The 26,398-nt window shown below is 44.3% G+C and overlaps 1 protein-coding gene across 1 annotated transcript in view; it reads right to left on the bottom strand.

The window, feature by feature from the left end:
- Window positions 1–1,437: 1,437 nt before the first annotated feature.
- LOC137522246 (rho guanine nucleotide exchange factor 19-like) overlaps window positions 1,438–26,398 on the bottom strand; it is a 45,105-nt gene continuing 20,144 nt past the window's right edge. Inside the window, exons 4-15 of the mRNA XM_068242277.1 lie at window positions 17,094–17,271; window positions 13,740–13,813; window positions 13,433–13,656; window positions 12,330–12,490; window positions 12,085–12,237; window positions 11,340–11,469; window positions 11,194–11,265; window positions 10,417–10,509; window positions 9,351–9,511; window positions 8,590–8,751; window positions 6,820–6,898; window positions 1,438–2,127 (exon numbers count right to left, since the gene is read on the bottom strand). Coding sequence (XP_068098378.1) covers window positions 6,832–6,898; window positions 8,590–8,751; window positions 9,351–9,511; window positions 10,417–10,509; window positions 11,194–11,265; window positions 11,340–11,469; window positions 12,085–12,237; window positions 12,330–12,490; window positions 13,433–13,656; window positions 13,740–13,813; window positions 17,094–17,271 — 1,475 coding nt within the window. The 3' untranslated portion in view covers window positions 1,438–2,127; window positions 6,820–6,831. The remainder of the gene's footprint in view (window positions 2,128–6,819; window positions 6,899–8,589; window positions 8,752–9,350; window positions 9,512–10,416; window positions 10,510–11,193; window positions 11,266–11,339; window positions 11,470–12,084; window positions 12,238–12,329; window positions 12,491–13,432; window positions 13,657–13,739; window positions 13,814–17,093; window positions 17,272–26,398) is intronic.

Genomic DNA, 26,398 nt, shown 5'->3' with positions numbered 1-26,398 from the left:
ATAAAAATAAAAAAAGCCATGGGAGCGATTGTAATGCCCTTATATGACCAACTGTTGTAATACTTTCAACTTGTAAAGGTGGCCATACATTAGAATATGTGCAGATTCGACCAAGTGACAAATCTCTAATCGAATCTGATTAGAGATTTGTCTCTTGTCGAATCTGCCCATACACTACAGGCCGATTCCCGTCAGATTTCAGCATGAAATCAGGGAATCGGCTGAGCCCGCCGCGTCCACCCGGCCACTGCCCCCAAAATGTATAATTGTATACAAAACAAGAGGAGGAATAGTTTGCACTACAGCACTGGACAGCCGATGCTGGGGTGGTGAGAGCAACATTCACACACTTCTTACTCTGCGGTGCAACCTGCCTGCTCCGATATAGGTGAAGAGCAGTTTGTACGTAAATGAAGAGCAGGAGGCCTCCGTGGAAGCGCTTATCTAGCGCGAAACGGCTGTCAGGCATATTGTGCCCAGCACCCACCGCATCACTGCACTTATACATGGTATGTGACTTTGAATGACACCCAATATGTGTATTGTCTTTTAAACCGCAATGATGGAATAAAGCATCTGCAGTGCCGATTATACCTCCTTTCATTTATGTATAAATGTATTTAGTTTGTGTGCGCATTTATACATTACCTGTAGCAGCTTCCGCACGGTGTCCTTCCATCTCGCCGGATAACAGCCGCATACATGCTAGCGGTGCATAGCGTCTGACGCTATGCGCCACCAGCGTGTATGCAGAACCCGGCGAGATGGAAGGAAACCGCGTGGAGGCTGACACCGGACAGCTAATGTATAAATGCGCACACACTACATACATTGCAGCGGCGGGGGTTTTGTCTCGTCGCTCTTCGCAAATCAGTCGCCGTACCCCCAACCAACCAACTTCGGCCCGACATCTTCTAGCATGCGCGATCGACCGTTTCTGTCCCAAAATTAGTCGCTTTGTCGGTCATGCACTTGGCAGCACTAATTTTCATCCAATTCGATTATAATAATTGAATTGGATGGTCGATTAGTTGGTTGGTCGGCTAATGTATGGCCACCTTAATTGTGCTAACAAAATAGTTTGAGAGTATATTGAACACATCTGTCAGTAGAACAAAACATATTTACTTAGATCTGTACATTAGTCCTGATAGAGGGATGAAGACAGAAAGAGGGACTGTCCTAAAAAAATAAAAAATTTAAAAATTGTGAGCTATGAAAAATCTGACAAGATTAGCTGCATGCTTGTTTCTGGTGTTGTTCATACACTACTGCAGCCAAATAGATAAGCAGGGCTGCCAGGCAACTAAAAGGAAACAAATATGGCGCCCTCCATAGCCCCCTCACTTCATGTGTGCTTTCATGAAAATAACTCATTAAATCCTGGTAATAAATATAGCTATGTAAAAAAACCAAGATTGATGTTTATTTCATCACAACATACAAAACCATAAAAACTACAACACAACATCAATACAAAACATCCACTCCTATCCCAGCCGGGGCGTCATGTGATCAGTGTGTCGGGTTGTAGCCCCCTCGCTCTGACCTATCTTATGTGTGTGGGGGGGAATGAGGGGCAGTATGGAGGCCTCAGACATGGGTGAGAGGGGTGAGGACAGGGGACACAAGACATCATTGTATGGTCACCATGAGCGAAAAAGACCAAATCCATCCAATTGTGTCTCCATGGTGATGAGACGTAACTGGGGGGTCTATCAGTGAGAGAAACTATTACTATGGGGGACACAGACAGTTCTGGGCGAAATCAGCCCTCAGCCACGGTTCAGCTGCTGATTTTTATATGTATTTGGTATAATAGTTTAAATCATGGCTAAAGAAAGAGGGAGAGAGGGAGGGAGGGAGAGAGAGAGGGAGAGAAAGAGGGAGAATATAAAATATTGATTGAACTAGCTTTTTCCTAGTTTCTCCATGACTGACAGCTGCCTGCTCGGGATGAATAGGCTCCCCCTTCAGTTACATGCTGTACACCCATACAAAGTAGTGTGTCCGTCAGCGTATGGGGTCCCCGGAAGCCAACATCACACCATCTGTGTTTTCCTTAGAACAGTCCATCTCACAAGGCGTGAGTCGAGGAACCTCAGCGATTGGACATATCAGCAACCCCTGCGAATGGACAATCATTGGTTTAGTCACAATTATGATATTTCATACCTCCCAACTTTTTGAGATGAGAAAAGAGAGACACTTAAGCCACACCCCTAATCACGCCCCTGACACACATACCATAAAGATTTCATAAGAAAAATATGTTTTATAATTCAAAACACCACTGGTCCTCTCTATCCTGGTTCATGTTCCTTCATATAAACATTTTAAAATGAGTAATATATCAATTGTAAAGGATGGGAATAATGAGTCAATGAAACATTTTTAGTAGAGAAATATATTTACATATAAAGAGGGACAAAGTCCTAAAAGAGGGACAAATGAGGGGGAAAGAGGGACAGAGGGACAGGGCTCCCAAAGAGGGACTGTCCCTCTGAAACAGGGACAGTTGGGAACTATGCATCATTGAGACCCACAATACAGAGATACACAGGAAATAGCACACCTGGGCCCAAGCCCCACCCCTCCCTCCGAAACTCTGCCCACACATCAAAGTCATGTGACACGAGGCTGCTGCCCTGAACGCAAAAAAAAAAAAAAAAAAAAAAAAAAAAGAGTTGGATTTGTCTATATTGAATTCTAGGTCACGGGGGGAGGCAGATTTTGCAAACTAACGAATGCACCGATTCATAGATCCTCAGAAAACCCACTCAGCCTGCTCACTCCCTCCTAATGCTAGGCCATATAATAAGCTCAGGAGGGAGGAGCAGCTTCTGCCAACAAAGCACACTACTCTCCAGTCCCCTAGCGAGTGTCTAAAGGTGGCCACTAACCATCCAATTTCTACCGAAAAATAGTTTGAGCGATCAGAATTCTAATAATTGATTCACTACACCTATATTCTGATAATTGATTCACTACACCATCGACAAACCAATCTTTGCTTCCCATCTATCACAAGCAACAAGAAAATCCAAATTTTGGTTTGATGAAAATCCAATCGGACGACTATTTTTATAATCAGTCGTAATCGATTGTGCCCATCAATGGAGATTATTTACAACTAATCCGATCAGAATTTGATCGCTCTAACAATTTTTCAATAGAAATTGGACTGTTAGTGGCCACCTCTAGATGGATTAGGTGTGAGCAGACAGCTGTCAGTTGCTGAGGATGTAGGAACTGGTGAATGAGGAAATTTGTGTGTAAAAACTACGTTATCTTTTTTTAGGCATAATTCAATATGCTATTACAGTCTATTACAGTCTATTAACCCATTCCAGCCCTTTGGGACTATGTGTGACATTAGACCTAAGATGGAAAAGGCCAGTGTCCAACATAGAAAAACTGGGTGCAGCTAGGTGGCGTGGTTCCCGGGGGAAGAAGAAGAAAAAAAAAATCAATCGCTGGACCGCCATTGTGCCATGTAGCCATGTAACATTATTACCAGGCCGCATTTGAACTAATCACCATGGCCGCTGTTGTCCTATCTGGTCCGGCACCAGACTATGTGGATCAAAGAGTTGGACAAAATCCAACATTTTGATCCTCTCCAGCACCACCTGTGGGCAAGGGGGTGGAGCTACTGCATGCAAGCTGGCCCCACCCCCAATGCCTCTAGTGCTGAGAGGTAGCAGGATCATCCACCAGGCAACCTAGGCAGGTGCCTGGGGCCTATTGGGTGTCAAGGAGCCCACCTGCCACCTTCACTGAACTCTCCCCAAATCTACCACCTTGCCTAGGTATATTATCTCTAGGTACTGACCCTTCAGATCCCTTCCATGGCACCAATGAATCCCACTCCCCCACACACTGGAAATAGACAAGTGTCAGAGGGGAGGGGGGGGGGGGGTGATCCAGATATTGGATTGATAAAGGTCAGATGAATGACCTGCAATCACTTCCTGCGGCAGCAGGGTGAGCAGGGGCAGCAGGGTAGGCAGCAGGGTGAGCAGGGTAGGCAGCAAGGTCAGCAGAGGCAGAGCAATCACAGCAGAGCTGCCATGAGCCGCACTCCCAGGTGTGTCCACATTGCACAATCCTGCGGATCACTGCTGGGATTAGACATTTGTCAGAAGTGTGCAGATTATCACACAGCCTCATTGAGCCGCCTGTGAACCCGGCAGAGTGCAGCTGACACCTGTGTGCCCTCCTGTGCTGATCCCTTCATCCCACTGACAGGTCAGGCACAGGTGACAGGAGGAGGGGCATCAATGGGCTTCACAAGCAGGAATGGTGGAACAGCAGGAGCGTCTGCTGATAATGTTACCCCCATACAGCTGCTACCAGCGCTGGCCGACTACCTGCTGCACTGTACACTACGTGTGTACTGTACAGGGTCCCCCTCCGCTCAGCTTAGAGGGTGTGTGTACATACATTAGCGAGAGGGTTGTGGAGGCTGCCATAGTTATTTCCTTTTAAGCAATGCTGGTTGTCCTGCTGATCCTCTGCCTGATACTTTTATGCTGGGTACATACGGTACGATTTTCCGAACCGATCATTTTTTCTGCACGGTTCTGCGCTTGATTCCCTTATCTTCAATCGTTCTTATCACTTTCCATTCACCGCTATGCGAAATCGAGCGCAGAGAAAAGGAGCAATATCGGACATGACGGATTTCTTGTGTGATTCAAACATTATTGCAAACAAATATTTCAGCGGGGTGGCCAAGTAACTGGCATTGTAGAAAATATAGCAGTCTCCATATTCTCCTCACTACAGTTGTCCTTTAAAAAGGACAACTGAAGCAAGAGGGATGTGGTGGATGCCATATTTATTTCCTTTTAAGCGATACCAGTTGCCTGGCAGCCCTGCTGATCCTCTGCCTCTAATACTTTTACCCATAGACCCTGAACAAGCATGCAGCAAATCAGGTGTTTGTAACACAATTGCCAGATCTGATAAGATTAGCAGCATGCTTGTTTCTGGTGCGATTCAGACACTACTGCAGCCAAATAGATCAGCAGGGCTGCCAAGCAACATGTATTGTTTTGCAGGAAATAAATATGGCAGCTTCCTTATTACCTCTCACTACAGTTGTCTTTTCACACGTGTGTGTTAGCCTCCCACGGCGGAAGAGAGCGGTCTCTGACCCATCGGTCAAAGACTGCTAACACACTTTAGCCTGGGTACACACAGCAAAAAACGCTAGTGTTGCGGGAAAAACCGCTGCGAAAACGCACATAATGCAAGTCAATGGGCCGCGTGTAATGACGCGTTTTACAATGTGCGTTTTTGAAAACTGGTTTTGTTGCATATTTTTCAAAAACACATGAAAAACGCATATAATGAAAGTCAATGGCAGATGTTTTGCGTTTTAATGCATTTTTTATTAAAACTTAAGTCTGATGATATATTTCCGCTTCCTGTTGACTGCCTAGAGATTTTCATGACACATCAAAAACATATATGCGAACAGCAAACGCATGAAAACGTACACAAGATGCAAAAACCGGTATGTGCGGGAACAAAAAAGCACAACGCAAATGCATAGAAAACGTAATAAACACAGAAACGCATATGCATAAAAATGCACTCCAAACACAAGACAGGAGCAGCACTCAAATGGCCAGGGTGTAAAAGCGTGCAGGGATTCACCTGTATATCAGCAGGTCATCAGACAGAATCCACTTCAATCCAGCACAGCTCTAAACATGCATAAAAACGCAACGTTTCCCGTACTGCTAGGTGTGCACCCAGGAACCTAAACTGAGAGGGATATGGAGGTTTCCCTTTAAATAATACCAGTTGCCTGGCAGTCCTGCTGATCTCTTTAGCTGCAGTAGTGGCTGAATCACAAACCTGAAACCATTATGCAGCTATTCCAGTCTGACTTCAGTCAGAGCACCTGATCTGCATGCTTGTTCAGGGGCTGTGGCTAAAAGTATTAGAGGCAGAGGATAAGCAAGACTGCCAGGCAAACTGGTATTATTTTAAAAGGAAAAATCCATATCCTCAGTTTAGGTTCCCTTTAAGGGCTGTTTCACACTGGAAATTATCACCCGCTGCAATGAGATCTCAATTTCCTCTTCAGTACTCAATTGCAGCGGGATTACCAATGCGTTTGGATAGGTTACACGGCAAGATTGCATATTCAATGACGAGTTGGGGAGAAAAAAAATAAATAAATAAAAAAAATTTAAAAAAGGCATGCTGCAATCATCTAAACTTCCCTCTGCGCTTTACACCCATTAACTTGCACTTTGCGATCTGCAAACGACTGGAAACAGATCACAAAACAAAGAAAAAAATCAGGTCAGTGTTAAATGGGTACCGGTAGCTAGATCAATCACCGAACAGAACCATCCCCGAACAGAACCATCCCCGAACAGAACCATCCCCGAACAGAACCATCCCCGAACAGAACCATCCCCGAACAGAACCATCCCCGAACAGAACCATCCCCGAACAGAACCATCCCCGAACAGAACCATCCCCGAACAGAACCATCCCCGAACAGAACCATCCCCGAACAGAACCATCACCGAACAGTGGGCAGATGCTAAAATACAGTTGAGTAGGGATGGTCAATAAGATGCAAGTAATTTTGAGTTGATGCCGCATTATGCACATTTTTGCATGCAAATCTATGCAGTTTGAACATGAACCAGTCAAATCCTGCTCAAGTAAGATTCGATTGGTCCATTTTCAAGCTGCATAAATTTGCATACAAAATTTGCATAATGCATCAACTCAAAATGATTTGCACAATCCCTACTGTTGAGAAACTGCTCTATAAAACACACTAACCTCCGACTCCCTTCACATTCCAGGGCTGTCAGCGCGCCTCCATCTGATTGGTGATCTGCGAGATCCAGTGATCTTTATCCTGTCTGGACACAGAGGAGAGAGAAGCCGATAAAAAGTCAACAATGGCTGCTGGCATGCAAGCATAATGCAAATTGTATGCAGTGGAACAATGCAAGTCTGCAGAACAGTGGAATAGCTATGGAGCTATGGGCCCCGATGCAAGTTTTACATTGGGGCCCCCCCAAGCACTCTATACATAAATTGATACAGCGCACCAAAACCTGCCAATGGCAACTACAGTATCAAAGGTGCAAGAAGGGAATGGGGATATTCAAAGTATCTATAGAAGTGATTATTAGGAGCACAGGACCAATAGAGCGCTAATACTGCAGTTGAGGGAGGGCCCCTGTGGCCCAACGGCCCTGATGCAGACGCAACCTCTGCACCCCCTATTGCTACCCCCCTGCTGCAGAAAGGGATTGGTTCAATATGAAGCTGCATAATTTCAAAAAAAAAAAAAAAAAAAAATTGCAATTATGATGGAAAAATCCTAATGCAAAGTTTCCTACAAATTAATAATTCTGTATAGAACTACGGTAATTATGAGCCATAATTTTGTGATTACGCAAAAATATCTGAATGTGCCCAGATTCTGAAATTTATATACAGTATGTATATAAAAAAATGTAAACTTGGTAAAAGGACATTTCCCTGTGATACACTAATATATACTAGGTTCTACGTTCCCATAATCATTTTGTACATTTTAAGAAAATGGACAGCGTGGGGGCCCCATGCTCAAGTTGTCTTAACTTTATCCCCCAGGCTGGTATAGCTTCAGCTGTGGAGCCATGCACAGAGCAAAATCATCCACATGGCAATTCTAGGCAGTTGCCTAGGGCCTGGTATATATGCTAGTCCCCACCAAATCAAAAAAGCGAATGTTGCCCCATACAGCTACTACCAGCACTGGCTGACTACCTGCTGTGACTGTACACTACGTGTGCATATGTGTGTGCAGGGTCCCCCTCTGCTCAGCTTAGAGGGAGTGTGTACATACATTCATACACAATTCTGACTTAAAGGACAACTGAAGTGAGAGGTATGTGGAGGCTGCCATATTTATTTCCTTTTAAACAATACCAGTTGCCTGGCAGCCCTGCTGATCTATTTGGCTGCAGTAGTGTTGGAGTACAAGAAAAAAAAAAAAAAAAAAAAAAAAAGCATGCAGCTAATCTTGTCAGATGTGACAATGTCAGAATTACCTGATCTGCTGCATGCTTGTTCAGGGTCTTTGGCTAAAAGTATTAGAGGCACAGGATCAGCAGGACAGCCAGGCAACTGGTATTGCTTAAAAGGAAATTAATGTCAGCCTTCTATATACTGTACCTCTCGCTTCAGGTTCATTTTAAAGTGGCTTGGAGACCCCACACTGTTTTCTTAAAATGAACAGAAATGTGCATACAGGACTTGGTATCCCATATATTAGAGTGTAGCGCAGTAAAATTAAATATAATTTTTTCTTTGGCTATTTTGAATAGATTTTCCTCAAAAACTTCAGTAACCATTATGGTGTGTGAGCACTAACGACTGCTGTGTTCATAATTTTGCGTAAGGTTTACAAATGGATTACTCGTAATCAATTCAATTTAGAAATAAATGAGATGTGGGAATTGCAAAATTTGACACAAGTTTTTCCATAAGTGAGATAAGCATGCAGCGATCACCACTAGGGCAGGTAGGGAGTGGGGGTTGGGGGGGCTGCATTACTCGCTGGGGGCCTGCAGGACGAGCTCACAGCTCCCACCGATGTGATTTTCAGTCAGACGCAGCAAGAAGGCGAGATTGGGAAGGCCCAGCGATTTGGCTTTCACGTGGTCAGCTTTCGCCTGCCCTCTCTTGGCGCAGTCCGTCACCAGGAAGCGGCCGGTGCTGCAAGGAAGAAAAACAGAGGATGAGACAACAATAAGATCAGCAGGTGCCATATTGACCATAATACGACATTAGAACACCACTGATCATGAGGTCACTAATCTCCTGTACCCCATACACAGCACAATCACAGGAGACTGGCATCTCCGCTGCTCCATACACAGCACAATGATGTGAGACTGGCATCTCCTCTGCTCCATACACAGCACAATGAAGGGAGACTGGCAACTTTAGATTGTAAGCTCGCAAGGGCAGGGCTCTCCCCTTTTGTGTCTGGGAAATCATTATACATTTTATTCATCATGTTATTTTTTATCACTGTCATTACCACTTCTGTATTTTGTATTCTGTATGCTGTATCATTTTTTGTATTTTGTCACTAATTATGTATCTTGTATATTAGTGTACACCATTGTCTGTATTATGTACCCCATGTTTGTTTCTTACTTTGTACAGCGCCACGGAATATGTTGGCGCTTTATAAATCAATAATAATAATAATAATCATCATCATCATCTCCTCTGCTCCATACACAGCACAATGACGGGAGACTGGCATCTCCTCTGCTCCATACACAGCACAATGATGGGATACTCACACAGATCGGCTGGACAAAAGCAGCAAGTCGCTGAACAGATGGAGGTAGACTGGTCTGCTGGCGAGACCTGGCCGATGGCCGACACCCAACTCCTGGAAAACGATCCGCAGTAGTTCACCATGCTGGACGAGAACGCGGCCTCGGCTGATGATAGGAACCAACTGGAAGACACCATTGGGGGGGGGGGGGGGGTGGAGTTATACATGTTTCCCCCTTCCCACACAAAAAAAAAAAAAAAAAACACACACCCCTCTCCCAGTCAACAGGGTGTGGGGTTTTCTCTGTGTCCTGAGTTCCCAGCTGTACTCACCTTCTATGCCAATTACCAGGCGCTACAATCTCTCTCCCCCCCTTCTGGCTTCTTTTATTTCTTGGAAACCCTAAAGCAGCCCATACACTCAGCCGATTTTCTGGCTGACTGATCGATCCATCGATAGATCAATTGCAAATCGGTTGGCCAATCGACCGATCGACGGCCGATTTCGATCGATTTCGATGGATTTTCATCGAACTGGCAGGGTGGAAAATTTAGGTCGATCTGCTGAGATTGCTTATCAGTTTGCATTGGCCTTAATGGAAATCTGATGGCAAAAAAATGCCATCAGATCGAATTTCAATAGATTTCAAACTGAAATCTATTGGAATTCTATCCTGGTAAAAAATGTTCCAAAAACGCATCAGATAGATCATCAGATGCATTTCTTATCTATCTGCTGCCAATCTGACGAGTGTATGGGCACCTTAACACTAAGTTGCCAGGTCTGCCCACCTGCTCCATCTATTCCTCCTTCCTGCACCACACTTTCAATTATGATTGGCCAATCACTGACCAATTTTACCACCTCCATGTAGTAGGAGTTTTTATCTACTAAATCTGCTCATAGTATCTGTTGACCATCATACTACATTAAGCTGGTAAATCAGTGGTTGACCAACCATAATTGAAAGTGTGCACCAGGCTTACGTTTCCAGCTCCACCTACCCAATATTCCCATCACCAGAGCCTGCCCACTCCCTTGCTGCACTGAAGGCTGCTTGTGGTCATTCTTTTGACCAATGCACCCACCTTGGTGTTGTGGAAGTCCATCTGTTTCTCCAACAGGACTAGTTCCTCCGTCTGCATCATACTGCGCACTCCCTCGTTACAGCGGCCCACAATCTACACAAACACAAGACAGAATGCATGGAGGGGCCCATAGCAGCAGCTAGTATGGCCTAGAACATTCCATACATGATTCTGAGGCACGGAGGAGCCCATACCAGCAGCTAGCACTGCCTGGAACATTCCATATAAGATTCTGAGTCATGGAGGGACCCATACCAGCAACTAGTACTGCCTGGAACATTCCATATATGATTCTGAGGTTACCTCAATACCCATCACTCCTTAGACAATAAATATCAGAACAAATACGTAATCAAGAACCATTATTTTTATTTCTAAAATGTTCCGTTATACTTTAGTTATAAGGTAATATACTCTTCACAGACCAGTGATGGGGGTGAAATAGAGGCCATGGACAAGAGACCGCTTTGTTAGCCGATGTCACCTGGACTATTGTGTGATATTACCGGGTCAGAGGCTCAGAGAAAGTGGCAACCAGGCCCCTCAACACTTATCAGGCCTAAGCATCTGCTGAGGTTGCCTTGCAGTTGACCCGGCTCTGACACCAACCACATACTGTATATTTCAAGCCTCCAGTTCTGAGTTCAGCAAAAAAAAAAAAAAAAACCAATGTAAGCACTTTAGATTTCTCAGTAGTTAACTCCGTATGAATTCTGGATCATTGTCCCTAAAATTATCTGGAGTATGAAGGACCCAATTCCTTCTTTTGCATCTTACCTGACCAACAGCAGCTGAAGCGTCCACAACAGAAGATAACCTGGAGTCACTCCCCCACAGTTTAACAATGTTCTGCAAGGAGAAGCAGTTATACTTTTGGCCTAATCAAGTTACTTAGACGTTAATATAGGTGGTGGCTCCAATACCTCCAGCAGGATTTTTAGGCGAGTTATCCGCTGGAATGGGAGGACCAAGAAGGTCTTCAGCAGTTGCCTATTGCACACCGGCTGTTCTTCCAACTTCTTTAGAACCTGCAGGAATCTCCCATTCTCTCTACTAATGGGCAGGAACATACATGTATAAGAGAATGAAGATCAGAAGTCTCCAAAATTGGGAATATTACATTACATGGGTGAAGACAGGGCCGGGCCGAGGCATAGGCTGGAGAGGCTCCAGCCTCAGGGCGCAGTGTAGGAGGGGGCGCAGAATTCATTCAGCTGTCATTCCTAATTGTGTTTGAAGCAGAAAGAAATAAGAAAAAGGGATACATGACAGTGACTGCAAGCCAGATAACTAGATATTAAGGTGTTGGGGGGGTTGTGGGCCCTGTGGTGCCTCTTAGTCTAATAGCAATCAGTGTGTGATGGCTGGGGTGGGAGGGATGGAGGGGCGCACTTTTGTGTCTCAGCCTTGGGTGCTGGAGGACCTTGTCCCGGCTCTGGGTGAAGATGATTACCTGAAACTGATACAATTTGGACAAACAGAAATGTGGCATTGTAGGCAAGATAAGAAAGGTGCTAGTTGAGGGAGGGTTGAATAGGAGGTCGATGCTGGGAGATAAGAGGGTTCTTGATCCAGCAGCAGTTGGAAAGGGCACCTCATTCGTGCAAGATCAAAGTCAGGTGTTAAGAATGAGAGAGATTTAATTCCATAAAAATGGTCTTGACTCACATGAGCTGTTGCATAAGCTTCTCTTGGTACATCTGGTTGGTGACATAGGGGATGTAAACGTTGTGGAAGTCAGGACAATGTCTGAGGACCCGATCACCAATATCCTCCAGGAAAAGGTCTTCCTCCAAGCCTTCCTCTAGATCCAGCAGGAACCTGGAGAGGATAGTCACATTATAAAGAAAGACTTAATTAAACCAGAGTTTCCTTAGACAGACAAGAGACACTACAAAACCTGTTTATTGTACCTCTTGCTGACCATCAGAACGCTGGGAAGGTTGGAGAACAGTGTATGCTTATCAGAAGGAACCAGACATTCAGAAAGTTTGGGGGATTCCTGGAAATGACTGATGGCTATAGACAGGCTGCGCTGGTATGATGCCTCTGATGTCACCACCTCAAATATTGCCTGAGGAAGACAACAAATCAAAGACATGACCTAGCAACATGTTGGAACACTCAGAGAGGAAGATAACAAGAAAGTCAAGGTCACCGTTCCAGAGAACAGGACCGACATAGAAGAATGAAGAAGAATCATTGAAGGATTTTGGCGAGTTGGGCTAATATGCTTCAATACCTGATAAATGTATGACCGTGTGTAGCAGGGTGAGAGGTCATCTTTGAAGGTCTGAGTACTCAGATTCTGATATTGGTGGATGATGAAAGAACCACAATTCTATGCAGAGCCTGCCCTTTATGGTAAGCTCTGAGCCTAGTTACTCAACACACCAGGTGTGGCAGAGAAGGCACTCAATGTAGGAAGAAAGTCACTGATGAGTTCTTGCAGAACCGAGTTCTTTGGTCAGGGTCCATAGAAAACTTAAAGGACAACTGAAGTGAGAGGGATATGGAGGCTGCCAGATTTATTTTTTTTAAACAATAACAGGTCTGGTCTATCTGGCTGCAGTAATGACTAAATAACACCAGAAACAAGCATGCAGCTAATTTTGTCAGACCTGACAATGTCAGAAACACCCGATCTTCTGCATGCTTGTTCAGGGTCTATGGCTAAATGTATTAGAGGCAGAGGATCAGCAGGACAGCCAGACAAATGGGATTGCTTAAAAGGAAAAATACTGCAGCCTCCATAGCCATCTTGCTACTGTTGTCCTTTAGGAAAAATGGCTTCAATGTCAAAAAATGAAATTGCCCTACCCCCTCTATAATCCAAACTCCTCTCCCCATTACTCATGCCCCTCCCCCCCTTGGGGAGCCGATGATTTGCTGATGTGTGAAGGCAGAGAAACAAGAGGGAAACCCATTCCAAGCAGGCCCTGAAGGTAGTTGGCAGGTATGGGGGACGGCACTAGCCATACGCACCATATCCTCTGGTCAGAGTTCTTCTCCTTACCTCTTGCAGTTGCCTTTGTTGTAGGCTCAGCCTTTGGGCAATTCCTTCAGCCTTCACTTCGGGCAGCTCATGCCACAGAGGCCAGGAGTAATGTGGGTGGCAAGCATTATTGGGGGACACCGGGAGTACAGATTGCAAGTCAGTAAGTAGGTGAGGGATGTCCGCTGGAAGGATGGTGGTAGACCGATCCCCCTTTGTATGGACCATACCACAATCATCCTGATCTGCAAACAGGACAGTAACATGAGATCATGGAGATCCACAACACCCAGCAAACCTTCATTAAAGATCTGAGCTCTATACTCACATGTGTGCACCAACTTGGATTCCTTCAGCTTCTCCCAGGTCAAGTCCTTCAATATCAGAAGTCTTCCAATCAGGCTGAGTAGAAAAATACCATTATTGGTGGATTGATCGGGGGTCAGAGGTCCTGGAGGAACTATAAAATATCTGCATAGTTTACAACTGTACGCCGGTTTAGTTAAATAACGAGAGATGAGGGAAAGCCTGAGAGATTGGCTGCGTCTATCACCGTTATTAGGCAACAGCTGGGCACACATTCATGGACTACAAAACAATTGCTATGGGCTGCCTATCTGCCGCTGCTCCACCCCAAATGACCTAAACTTTTTTTTCCTGGATGATAGATAATTTCTATCGATTTTGGTCAAAAATAGATGGAAATCTAATGGATCAGAAATTTATGGGGAAACAAATCCCATCAGATTTGATCCAAGCAACCAAAATTGGCATGCTAACATTCAAATCTCTACACAACCTAGGCCCGAATACCAGAAGGATTTGCTGCAACTGCGTCACACCACCCACAACCTCAGATCAACAGGATCCAATAACTTGACCACCCCAAGGCCCGGATTTACATTACAGGAGCCTATATAGGCACAGATGTTCCAGTACCTTACCAGTGCTGATCGTAATAAGCTAATAACGATAACGCAAAATTTAATGTAAAATGTTCGCAATTACACCTATACGCAATTAAAATTGTTAATGGAATTGATTTTGTATAATCATTCATAATTACGCATGAATATATGCTGAACTTTGTGGCGAATTTGGTGGTGAATAGCAAAGCCCCCATACAAGCTATTGCTACCAAAATTTCTACAAAGGTTAACCACTTAAGGACCAGGGGATTTTTTGAAGATCTGTGCTGCGTGGGCTCTCCAGCCTGCAGCACAGATCGAGTAAAAAGGCAGGGCGATCAGACTTCCCCCCCCCCTTTTTTTCCCCACACTAGGGGGATGTCCTGCTGCGGGGGGGGGGTGTCTGATTGCTGCCGCTCTGTGTGGCCGAGCGGAGGGGGGCTCCTCAAAGCCCCCCTCCGCAGTGATTTTCCTCCCTCTCCTTCCCTCCCTCTTCCTCACGCTGTGGGCGGCACAGGACGGCGATCCGTCCTGCGCCGCCTCTAATAGGCTTTAGCCTATCAGAGGCCGGGGATCGCCGATCTCCTTTACGGCGCTGCATTGATGTAAACAGCGTGGATTTCTTCCCCACGTGTTTACATTTTGCCTGTGAGCCGCAATCGGAGGCTCGCAGGCAGTTCACGGAGTCACCCTCCGTGAACTGACATGAAAAGGCCGCTCAAACGTCTGTTTCCAAGTAAAACCACTTAACACCTAGGTCCGCCGATCGGCTGACCGTGGTGGTTAAGGAGATTAGATTTTGCATTTTTAAAAATAGATTGTCTCTTCTCGTAGCACAGCAAGTTTCATAACCCTGATCATTGTTTCAATGTTAGCGGTCGCACTGCTATGCTTGCTGTGGCTGTATTTGTGAAGATGTGATCTTGTAACAGGCGGTTTTTCTATCTTGCCACAATAAAAAAAAAAAAAAAAAAAAAAAAAAAAAAAAAGTTAAAGACAAAATGATAGATTTTCTCAAAAACTACAAAGAAAAAATGTTTTTTAAACTCAGAATGACAGTTTAAAAACCATTGATCTCAAAAACTACAAGATCTTTTTGAACAATTCTTTAACTTGTACCTACTATTTTCCTTTAACATATGTAGCAATAGCATGTATGGGGGGGGGATGAGAGCTTTGCTATTCACCGCCAAAATCGGCACAAAATTGCATGTAAATTACATATAAATTCCTGTGTAATTACGAATGCTTACAATTACATACGGAATTAAAATTACGCTTTTACCCAAAATTTCACATTACGATGCGTAATTATGCACTGGCGTAATTTCTGCTCATCACTATACCTTACATTTGCCCTCCACTAGCCCACTATCCCCCAAACTGCACCACAACTGTGCTGGTCGGCCCCGCTGTGTATTCCCCCTTACTTACCCTGCCTGGTGTAGGTAGCAACAGGTATCTCTTAATACTGAGTACCTCTAGCTACCTAATACTAAGTAGCTAGAGGTGCCCCCAGGCATTAAGTAGCTAGAGGTGCCCCCAGGCATTAAGTAGCTAGAGGTGCCCCCAGGCATTAAGTAGCTAGAGGTGCCCCCAGGCATTAAGTAGCTAGAGGTGCCCCCAGGCATTAAGTAGCTAGAGGTGCCCCCAGGCATTAAGTAGCTAGAGGTGCCCCCAGGCATTAAGTAGCTAGAGGTGCCCCCAGGCATTAAGTAGCTAGAGGTGCCCCCAGGCATTAAGTAGCTAGAGGTGCCCCCAGGCATTAAGTAGCTAGAGGTGCCCCCGTAACCAGGGCCGGATTTAGGACAAGGCCACCTAGGCCATGGCCTAGGGCACCACAGGAGAAAGGGCACTAAACCAGCAGGCTAAACTGGTGTAAGCTTGCAAATGCTGCAATGTAGGGAGATCAGACGAGCGCCTGACCGCAGTACCCAGCTGCCAGCAGCCTGTGCAGCAGCCACCTTGCTCTCTGTGCACGTTTGCATTGTAGCTGGCGGCTATGGACTTGGGCAGCATTGGAGACGGAAAGGAAGAGGAAGCTTCTGCACTGGAGACGAGCGGAGAAATGAGTGACACAGATGGCTGCTGCGGTGTGAAGGTGAGCTGGCTACCTATACTGAAAAGGGGGGGGGGGGAAGGCGGGGATTAAGGGAGTCATCTGGCTACCTATACTGGGTGGAGGAGTCATCTGGCTACCTATACTGGAAGGAAGGGAGGAGAGGTAATCTTGCTACCTATACAGAAGGGGGGCGGCTGGTGACAGTGGCCTTGGGCGGTAAAGAGTACAAATCCGGCCCTGCCCGCGACTGAAGGGAGATCTCATCAGTGGAATGCAGAGAGATGAGCAAGTAACCTCATTTATGCTCCACTAGGGACTCTGCATAGGGAAGGAGGCACTCGAGGAGGGGAGTGAGCCGCCTTTCCATCTCCAGGCGCATGTAGGCATGTGCCTACAGTGCCTTATGGTAATTCCGGCCCTGCTAACTCCAAAGGCCAACTAAAAACCATTGGAGCCAGATCTTTTTGACATGCGGCTCCTAAAACTGAAGAGCCACCTGATTAGTCTGGCATTTATGATTACAAATGTTTCCCCCTTTACACATCACTATGTACTGATCTGAGACAAGCTTATGTGCTTTGGGTCCTTAGGGAGTAAAGCACTTTACAAAAGTTTCCTTGTTGGGAAATAGGAGGATCACTCAAGTCACAACCACTATCGGCAAATAAAAGGATCAGTTTTGGACGGAGTTAACATTGTTACATAGCTGTACCTTGGCTCCTGGATGGAGGGGGCTGCTGGGGTCTGGATGTGGGCGGAGACAGGGGGAGGCGGAGCTGGTGATCCAGTGCCCTCTTTCTGTTGGATTGATGGAGTCTTGGGAGACTCCTGATGCTCAGGAGACTGATACAAAGGATTGCTGAAAACTTGGGATCCCGTGAGGTCATCACCTGTAAGATGCAACAAAAAATAAATCAAGCCAATATCTGATTGGTCATTTATAACAGACCAGCTAATTCATGATGCAGAAAAAAAAACACACCACCGGGACTCCCAATTGTCCCTTTTTCGGAGGGACAGTCCCTTTTTGGGAGCGCTGTCCCTCTTTCACCCTCATTTGTCCCTTTTTCAGGACTTTGTCCCCCTTTCTATATAAAGATATATATTTCTATACTAAAAATGTGTTTGATTGACTCTAAACTTTATTCCCAATCTTTAAATTGATATATTACTAATTTTAAAATGTTTCTATAAAGGAAAATGAACCAGGATAGAAAGGGCCAGTGTGGTTTGAATTATAAAACAACATATGTTTCTTATGAAATCTTTATGGTATGCATGACTAGAGGCATGGTGAGGGTGTGGCCAGGGGTGTGGCAGGGGCATGGCTTAAGTGTCCCTTTTTCTCATCTCAAAAAGTTGGGAGGTATGCCGGGACTCAATGCGCCCAACGCACTGGTGCACGATGTACAATATGTGAAAGGAGGGGAAGATGAAAAGTGGCTTCAGCTCTGGCGCTTTGAGACTGCCAGGAGAAGAGCGCAATAAGTGTTCTGTGTCTTTTCATTACAGCAGGGGAAGGTGTAAAGCGGAATATAACCCTGCATTTCAACTTTGCTCTAAAACATTATTTACAGTATATTATATGCAACCAGCGTTTTTTTTTTTTTTTAACTAGACCAGCATTGGAAGGGTTACACAGGGCTTTAAAGTTCCTGGAGATTTCTGCAGATGCATCGGAAGCTGACAAAGATACATTTTGTTTACATAAATGTATCTAAGTGTTGAATGTGACTCATCTCTCTGACTGAGAAGGAGCTGGAGGACAGCCAAAGAGTGTAACATTTATCAATAGATACATTTAACTACATAGAATGTAACAATCTGAACTTCTGCATATCTCTCCCAAAACCTTAAACCTCTGTGTTTAACCCTTCCAATGCTGGTCTAGTAAAAAAAAAATGCTTTTTGCATATAATATGCTGTAAATAATGTTTTAGAGCAAAGTTGAAATGCAGGGTTATATTCTGTAAAGCATGCAGCAGGAGAGGGGTCAGCAGGAGATACCACACAACATGAGGGGTCGGTCTGAACTATGGGAGATACCACACAAATTGACATGCAGGAGGTGCAACACAACATGGGAGGGGAGGGGGGGGGGACCTGAAATGAGGGAGATGCCCTGCAATATAGGGGTCACTTCAGATACGGGAGAGCACACAATATGTGTGTGGGGGGTGGGGGGGGGGGGGTAATCTCCCAAGCGGTCTGCACACTCCACTGTAGCTAAAGCAGTTTTATTCACAAAGTGCCAGGTGTCTATTCAGCAGACCAAACCAACGAACGTTTCAGCACCACAGTAAGGGAAAGACCGTGCAATATAGTGGTCACCTCAGATACAGGAGAGAGAGGACACAGTATGAGGGAGGTCATGTGAAATGCAGGAAATTTACAATATGGGGGGGGGGGGGGGGTGTTCACCTGCTATGTTGCATATACCATTCAGTATACAAGATAAGCTGGGTGCGTCCCATCATTTCATCAGTCTACCTGGCACTGATCAGCGAGATTTGTGGACATTACCTGATAACATACAGTGTGGTATGGCCTAGGAGGTAAATGGTTTATAATGCAGCATCTGGGGCAGTTAGAGCTCTAGATATCCATCAGCCCCCATCCCATGGCAGGCGACCCTGAATGCCATCAGGTGGATGGATCAGTGATGGTTTTCGGCCAGCTGCAGCCATGACAGGCGGCCATTGTGGTTTGACATTAATCTGTTTGCCATGCAGACCCTAAGTGTTGTGTTCACAGAGGAGCCTCCCTATTGTAAAGCGCATAATGGAGATGGGAGATCCTCTGAGCTCTGTCATCTTCCCTCACCACACAACAGCTCAATCCCCTCTGCGAGGTGTGTCACAACCACACAAATCCCTGCTAATCCAGTGTATAAACCACACAACAAAGAGCCAAGTGTCACCAGGAGAGCAGGGGCAGGAGAGGACAAGGGTCTCATCAGCATGGTAAGCGGAGAGGGCATGGATAGTAGGGAGGGGGTTCGGGAGAAAGGGGAGCACAAGGGCCTCCTCTGCATGATGAGAGGAGAGGACACGACACAGGTACTCTATGGTGGAGAGAGGAGGGGGGGCAGGAGAGGACAAGGGTCTCATCAGCATGATGAGAGGAGAGGACACAGGTACTCTATGGTGGGGAGAGGGGGGGGGGGCAGGAGAGGACAAGTGTCTCAGCATGGTAAGCGGAGAGGGCATGGAGATGGTGAGAGGAGAGGGCACAGATATGCTCTATGGTGGTGGTGGTGGGAAGACAGGAGAGGACAAGACAAGGGTCTCATCTGCATGAGTGGAGAGGACACAGGTACTCTACGGTGGGAAGAGGAGGGGGGGCAGGAGAGGACAAGGGTTGTCGCTGCATGGTGGAAGGAGAGTGGACAGATACTCTCTATGGTGGTGGTGGGGGGCAGGAGAGGACAAGGGTCTCTGCATTGTGGAGGGAGTGGGCACAGATACTCTCTTTGGTGGTGTCTGTGGTGGTAATTGGGGAGAGGGGCACAGGAGAGAACAAGAGTCATCTCTGCATGGTGGGAGGAGAGGGCACAGATACTCTGTGGCGGTGTGTGTGGTGGGGAGCAGGAGAGGACAAGGGTCTCTTTAGTGACAGGTGCGGGGGGGTTCAGAAGAGTACAAGACTTTCCACTATGTGGTGGAGCAACAGGTGAATAATTAGGTTCTCTCTGTATGTGTATGGTTGGCGGGGGCGGGAAGGTAAAGGGGTCATCTTTGTATGAGAGGACGGCAGGTGTGGAGTCGGTACAGTGTGGGGAGGAGGGAGGACACAGACACCCTCTGTATAGAAGCAGGAGAGAACACAGCTACTCTTGGTATGTTTGTGTGGGATGTGCATGAGAAAGGACAGTGGTCTACTATGTATGATGGGAGTGGGCATAAGCGAACAAGGGCCTCTTCTCTACGGTGAGGGCAGCAGGAGACAATAAGGGATTATATTGGGGAGGGGGGGGGTCAGGCCCCTTAGGTCTGAGCGAAAACACAGAGCCCCCATATACACCTATAAGCACCAACATTTGCTGAGTATGTTCTGGAGAATAATGAGTGGGGTTGGGGGGGGAAGACATTCAGAAAGACCTTGCGGTTTGAGAAAATGGATTTTAAAAAAAAGTTGACAGATTTTTCTTTTTTAAATGACAGATAAAGTATCTAGTAGTGAAACTGTACATTAATCCTCAGAAATAGCAGTGAAATTCCTGCCGGGACTGCAACGCTTTTGCCAGAGATCGCAGTACCGCGGCCATATTATTATGTTTAACGTCCTTGGATGTAGAATCGCAACTTACAAGAAATTCACTGCCATTTCTGGGAATATTTATAAATGCTGCTATACCATTGGCTGGATACATAACCTAACAAATCGAAGAGAATCCCACACCTGCTGCTGAGTAGGGATGATCAATGAGATGCCGAAATTATGCAATTTTTTATGCAAATGTCTGCAGTTTGAAAATGGACCAATCAATTTAAACCAAGGTTTAAATTGATTGCTCCATTTTCAAGCTGCATATATTTGCATAAGAATTTGCATCAACTCCGAATAATTTGTATTTCTGTGATCATTCCTACTGACGAGTGGTTACTGGTGCTGGAACCCCAAAACAAGGCATTCCAGAAAGTTGAAAAGAGGACTCGGCACACAGACTTGTATGGAACAATACGGTTTTGAGTGTGCCAATGCACACATGTAAAGACATCTGACCATCTTAGCCGACGATAATTTCAAGGCCTATCCGGTCCCCTTTGTCAAGGCATAAATAGATAAAACGTACATGTTTTATCTACTTAGGCCTTGACAAAGGAGACTGGATGGGCCCCAAAAGGATCGTTGGCTAAGAAGGTCAGATGTCTTTACATGTGTGCATTGGAACACTCAAAACCGTATTGTTTCATACAAGTTGTGTGCGGAGCCCTCTTTTCAACTTTCTGGATAATCTGTCATTTAACCGCATGAAAGGGAGAAAAAAAAAAAAAACACTTTTCCTGTCATAACTTTAAAATCAATTTTCTCAAAAACCACAAGGTCTTTTTGAGATATCTTCCCCCATTGTTCTTTATGCTGGGAACACACGATACGTTTTTCCCGTTTGATTCCCTGTTCAATCATTTTTTCCGCTCGATTCTCTCATTTCCCGCTCATTTTTCTTATCTTTTTCCATTCACTTCTATGAGAAAATCGAGCAGTAAACCGATCGAGTGTAATATCGGACATGATGGAATTTATCAATCGCACGCATCTATCTAAAACGGTTGCTTAAGAGACTCAATGTTAAAAATAGGCCCAGCTAATACAGTACTGTACCCCACTCTATATACATACCATGATCTCTGTACTATAGGCCTAGCTAATACAGTACTATACCCCACTATATACATACCATGATCTCTGTATTATAGGCCCAGCTAATACAGACAGTACTATACCCCACTCTATACATACCATGATCTCTGTACTATAGGCCCAGCTAATACAGTACTATACCCCACTATATACATACCATGATCCCTGTATTATAGGCCCAGCTAATACAGTACTATACCCCACTCTCTATACATACCATGATCTCTGTATTATAGGCCTAGCTAATACTGTACCCCACTCTATATACATACCATGATCTCTGTACTATAGGCCTAGCTAATACAGTACTATACCCCACTCTATATACATAACATGATCTCTGTACTATAGGCCTAGCTAATACAGTACTATACCCCACTATATACATACCATGATCTCTGTACTATAGGCCCAGCTAATACAGTACTGTACCCCACTCTATATACATACCATGCTCTGTATTATAGGCCCAGCTAATACAGTACTATACCCCACTATATACATACCATGATCTCTGTACTATAGGCCCAGCTAATACAGCACTATACCCCACTCTATATACATACCATGATCTCTGTACTATAGGCCTAGCTAATACAGTACTATACCCCACTCTATATACTTACCATGCTCTGTATTATAGGCCCAGCTAATACAGTACTATACCCCACTATATACATACCATGATCTCTGTACTATAGGCCCAGCTAATACAGTACTGTACCCCACTATATACATACCATGATCTCTGTACTATAGGCCTAGCTAATACAGACAGTACTAACTATACCCCACTCTATATACATACCATGATCTCTGTATTATAGGCCCAGCTAATACAGTACTATACCCCACTCTATATACATACCATGATCTCTGTACTATAGGCCTAGCCAATACAGTACTATACCCCACTCTATATACATACCATGCTCTGTATTATAGGCCCAGCTAATACAGTACTATACCCCACTATATACATACCATGATCTCTGTACTATAGGCCTAGCTAATACAGTACTATACCCCACTCTATATACTTACCATGCTCTGTATTATAGGCCCAGCTAATACAGTACTATACCCCACTATATACATACCATGATCTCTGTACTATAGGCCCAGCTAATACAGTACTGTACCCCACTATATACATACCATGATCTCTGTACTATAGGCCTAGCTAATACAGACAGTACTAACTATACCCCACTCTATATACATACCATGATCTCTGTATTATAGGCCTAGCTAATACAGTACTATACCCCACTCTATATACATACCATGATCTCTGTATTATAGGCCCAGCTAATACAGTACTATACCCCACTCTATATACATACCATGATCTCTGTATTATAGGCCTAGCTAATACAGTACTATACCCCACTCTATATACTTACCATGCTCTGTATTATAGGCCCAGCTAATACAGTACTATACCCCACTATATACATACCATGATCTCTGTACTATAGGCCCAGCTAATACAGTACTGTACCCCACTATATACATACCATGATCTCTGTACTATAGGCCTAGCTAATACAGACAGTACTAACTATACCCCACTCTATATACATACCATGATCTCTGTATTATAGGCCCAGCTAATACAGTACTATACCCCACTCTATATACATACCATGATCTCTGTACTATAGGCCTAGCTAATACAGTACTATACCCCACTCTATATACATACCATGCTCTGTATTATAGGCCCAGCTAATACAGTACTATACCCCACTATATACATACCATGATCTCTGTACTATAGGCCCAGCTAATACAGCACTATACCCCACTCTATATACATACCATGATCTCTGTACTATAGGCCTAGCTAATACAGTACTATACCCCACTCTATATACTTACCATGCTCTGTATTATAGGCCCAGCTAATACAGTACTATACCCACTATATACATACCATGATCTCTGTACTATAGGCCCAGCTAATACAGTACTGTACCCCACTATATACATACCATGATCTCTGTATTATAGGCCCAGCTAATACAGACAGTACTATACCCCACTCTATACATACCATGATCTCTGTACTATAGGCCCAGCTAATACAGTACTATACCCCACTCTATATACATACCATGATCCCTGTATTATAGGCCTAGCTAATACAGTACTGTACCCCACTCTATATACATACCATGATCTCTGTACTATAGGCCTAGCTAATACAGTACTGTACCCCACTATATACATACCATGATCTCTGTACTATAGGCCTAGCTAATACAGACAGTACTAACTATACCCCACTCTATATACATACCATGATCTCTGTACTATAGGCCTAGCTAATACAGTACTGTACCCCACTATATACATACCATGATCTCTGTACTATAGGCCCAGCTAATACAGACAGTACTATACCCCACTATATACATACCATGATCTCTGTACTATAGGCCTAGCTAATACAGTACTATACCCCACTCTATATACATACCATGATCTCTGTACTATAGGCCCAGCTAATACAGTACTATACCCCACTATATACATACCATGATCTCTGTATTATAGGCCCAGCTAATACAGACAGTACTATACCCCACTCTCTATACATACCATGATCTCTGTATTATAGGCCCAGCTAATACAGTACTATACCCCACTCTATACATACCATGATCTCTGTATTATAGGCCTAGCTAATACTGTACCCCACTCTATATACATACCATGATCTCTGTACTATAGGCCTAGCTAATACAGTACTATACCCCACTCTATATACATAACATGATCTCTGTACTATAGGCCTAGCTAATACAGTACTATACCCCACTATATACATACCATGATCTCTGTACTATAGGCCCAGCTAATACAGTACTGTACCCCACTCTATATACATACCATGCTCTGTATTATAGGCCCAGCTAATACAGTACTATACCCCACTATATACATACCATGATCTCTGTACTATAGGCCCAGCTAATACAGCACTATACCCCACTCTATATACATACCATGATCTCTGTACTATAGGCCTAGCTAATACAGTACTATACCCCACTCTATATACTTACCATGCTCTGTATTATAGGCCCAGCTAATACAGTACTATACCCCACTATATACATACATACCATGATCTCTGTACTATAGGCCCAGCTAATACAGTACTGTACCCCACTATATACATACCATGATCTCTGTACTATAGACCTAGCTAATACAGACAGTACTAACTATACCCCACTCTATATACATATCATGATCTCTGTATTATAGGCCCAGCTAATACAGCACTATACCCCACTCTATATACATACCATGATCTCTGTACTATAGGCCTAGCTAATACAGTACTATACCCCACTCTATATACTTACCATGCTCTGTATTATAGGCCCAGCTAATACAGTACTATACCCCACTATATACATACCATGATCTCTGTACTATAGGCCCAGCTAATACAGTACTGTACCCCACTATATACATACCATGATCTCTGTACTATAGGCCTAGCTAATACAGACAGTACTAACTATACCCCACTCTATATACATACCATGATCTCTGTATTATAGGCCTAGCTAATACAGTACTATACCCCACTCTATATACATACCATGATCTCTGTATTATAGGCCCAGCTAATACAGTACTATACCCCACTCTATATACATACCATGATCTCTGTACTATAGGCCTAGCTAATACAGTACTATACCCCACTATATACATACCATGATCTCTGTATTATAGGCCCAGCTAATACAGTACTATACTCACTCTATATACATACCATGATCTCTGTACTATAGGCCCAGCGAATACAGTACTATACCCCACTCTATATACATACCATGATCCCTGTATTATAGGCCTAGCTAATACAGTACTGTACCCCACTCTATATACATACCATGATCTCTGTACTATAGGCCTAGCTAATACAGTACTATACCCCACTCTATATACATACCATGATCCCTGTATTATAGGCCTAGCTAATACAGTACTGTACCCCACTATATACATACCATGATCTCTGTACTATAGGCCTAGCTAATACAGACAGTACTATACCCCACTATATACATACCATGATCTCTGTACTATAGGCCTAGCTAATACAGTACTATACCCCACTCTATATACATACCATGATCTCTGTACTATAGGCCTAGCTAATACAGTACTGTACCCCACTATATACATACCATGATCTCTGTACTATAGGCCCAGCTAATACAGACAGTACTATACCCCACTATATACATACCATGATCTCTGTACTATAGGCCTAGCTAATACAGTACTATACCCCACTCTATATACATACCATGATCTCTGTATTATAGGCCCAGCTAATACAGTACTATACCCCACTATATACATACCATGATCTCTGTATTATAGGCCTAGCTAATACAGTACTATACCCCACTCTATATACATGCCATGATCTCTGTATTATAGGCCTAGCTAATACAGACAGTACTATACCCCACTATATACATACCATGATCTCTGTATTATAGGCCTAGCTAATACAGTACTATACCCCACTCTATATACATGCCATGATCTCTGTATTATAGGCCTAGCTAATACAGACAGTACTATACCCCACTATATACATACCATGATCTCTGT

This window comes from Hyperolius riggenbachi, chromosome 6 (genome assembly GCF_040937935.1).
Source record: "Hyperolius riggenbachi isolate aHypRig1 chromosome 6, aHypRig1.pri, whole genome shotgun sequence".
NCBI classification, from domain to species: Eukaryota; Metazoa; Chordata; class Amphibia; order Anura; family Hyperoliidae; genus Hyperolius; species Hyperolius riggenbachi.
Note: the sequence above shows the minus strand (reverse complement) of the source record. Positions and strands in the feature narration are given on the sequence as shown.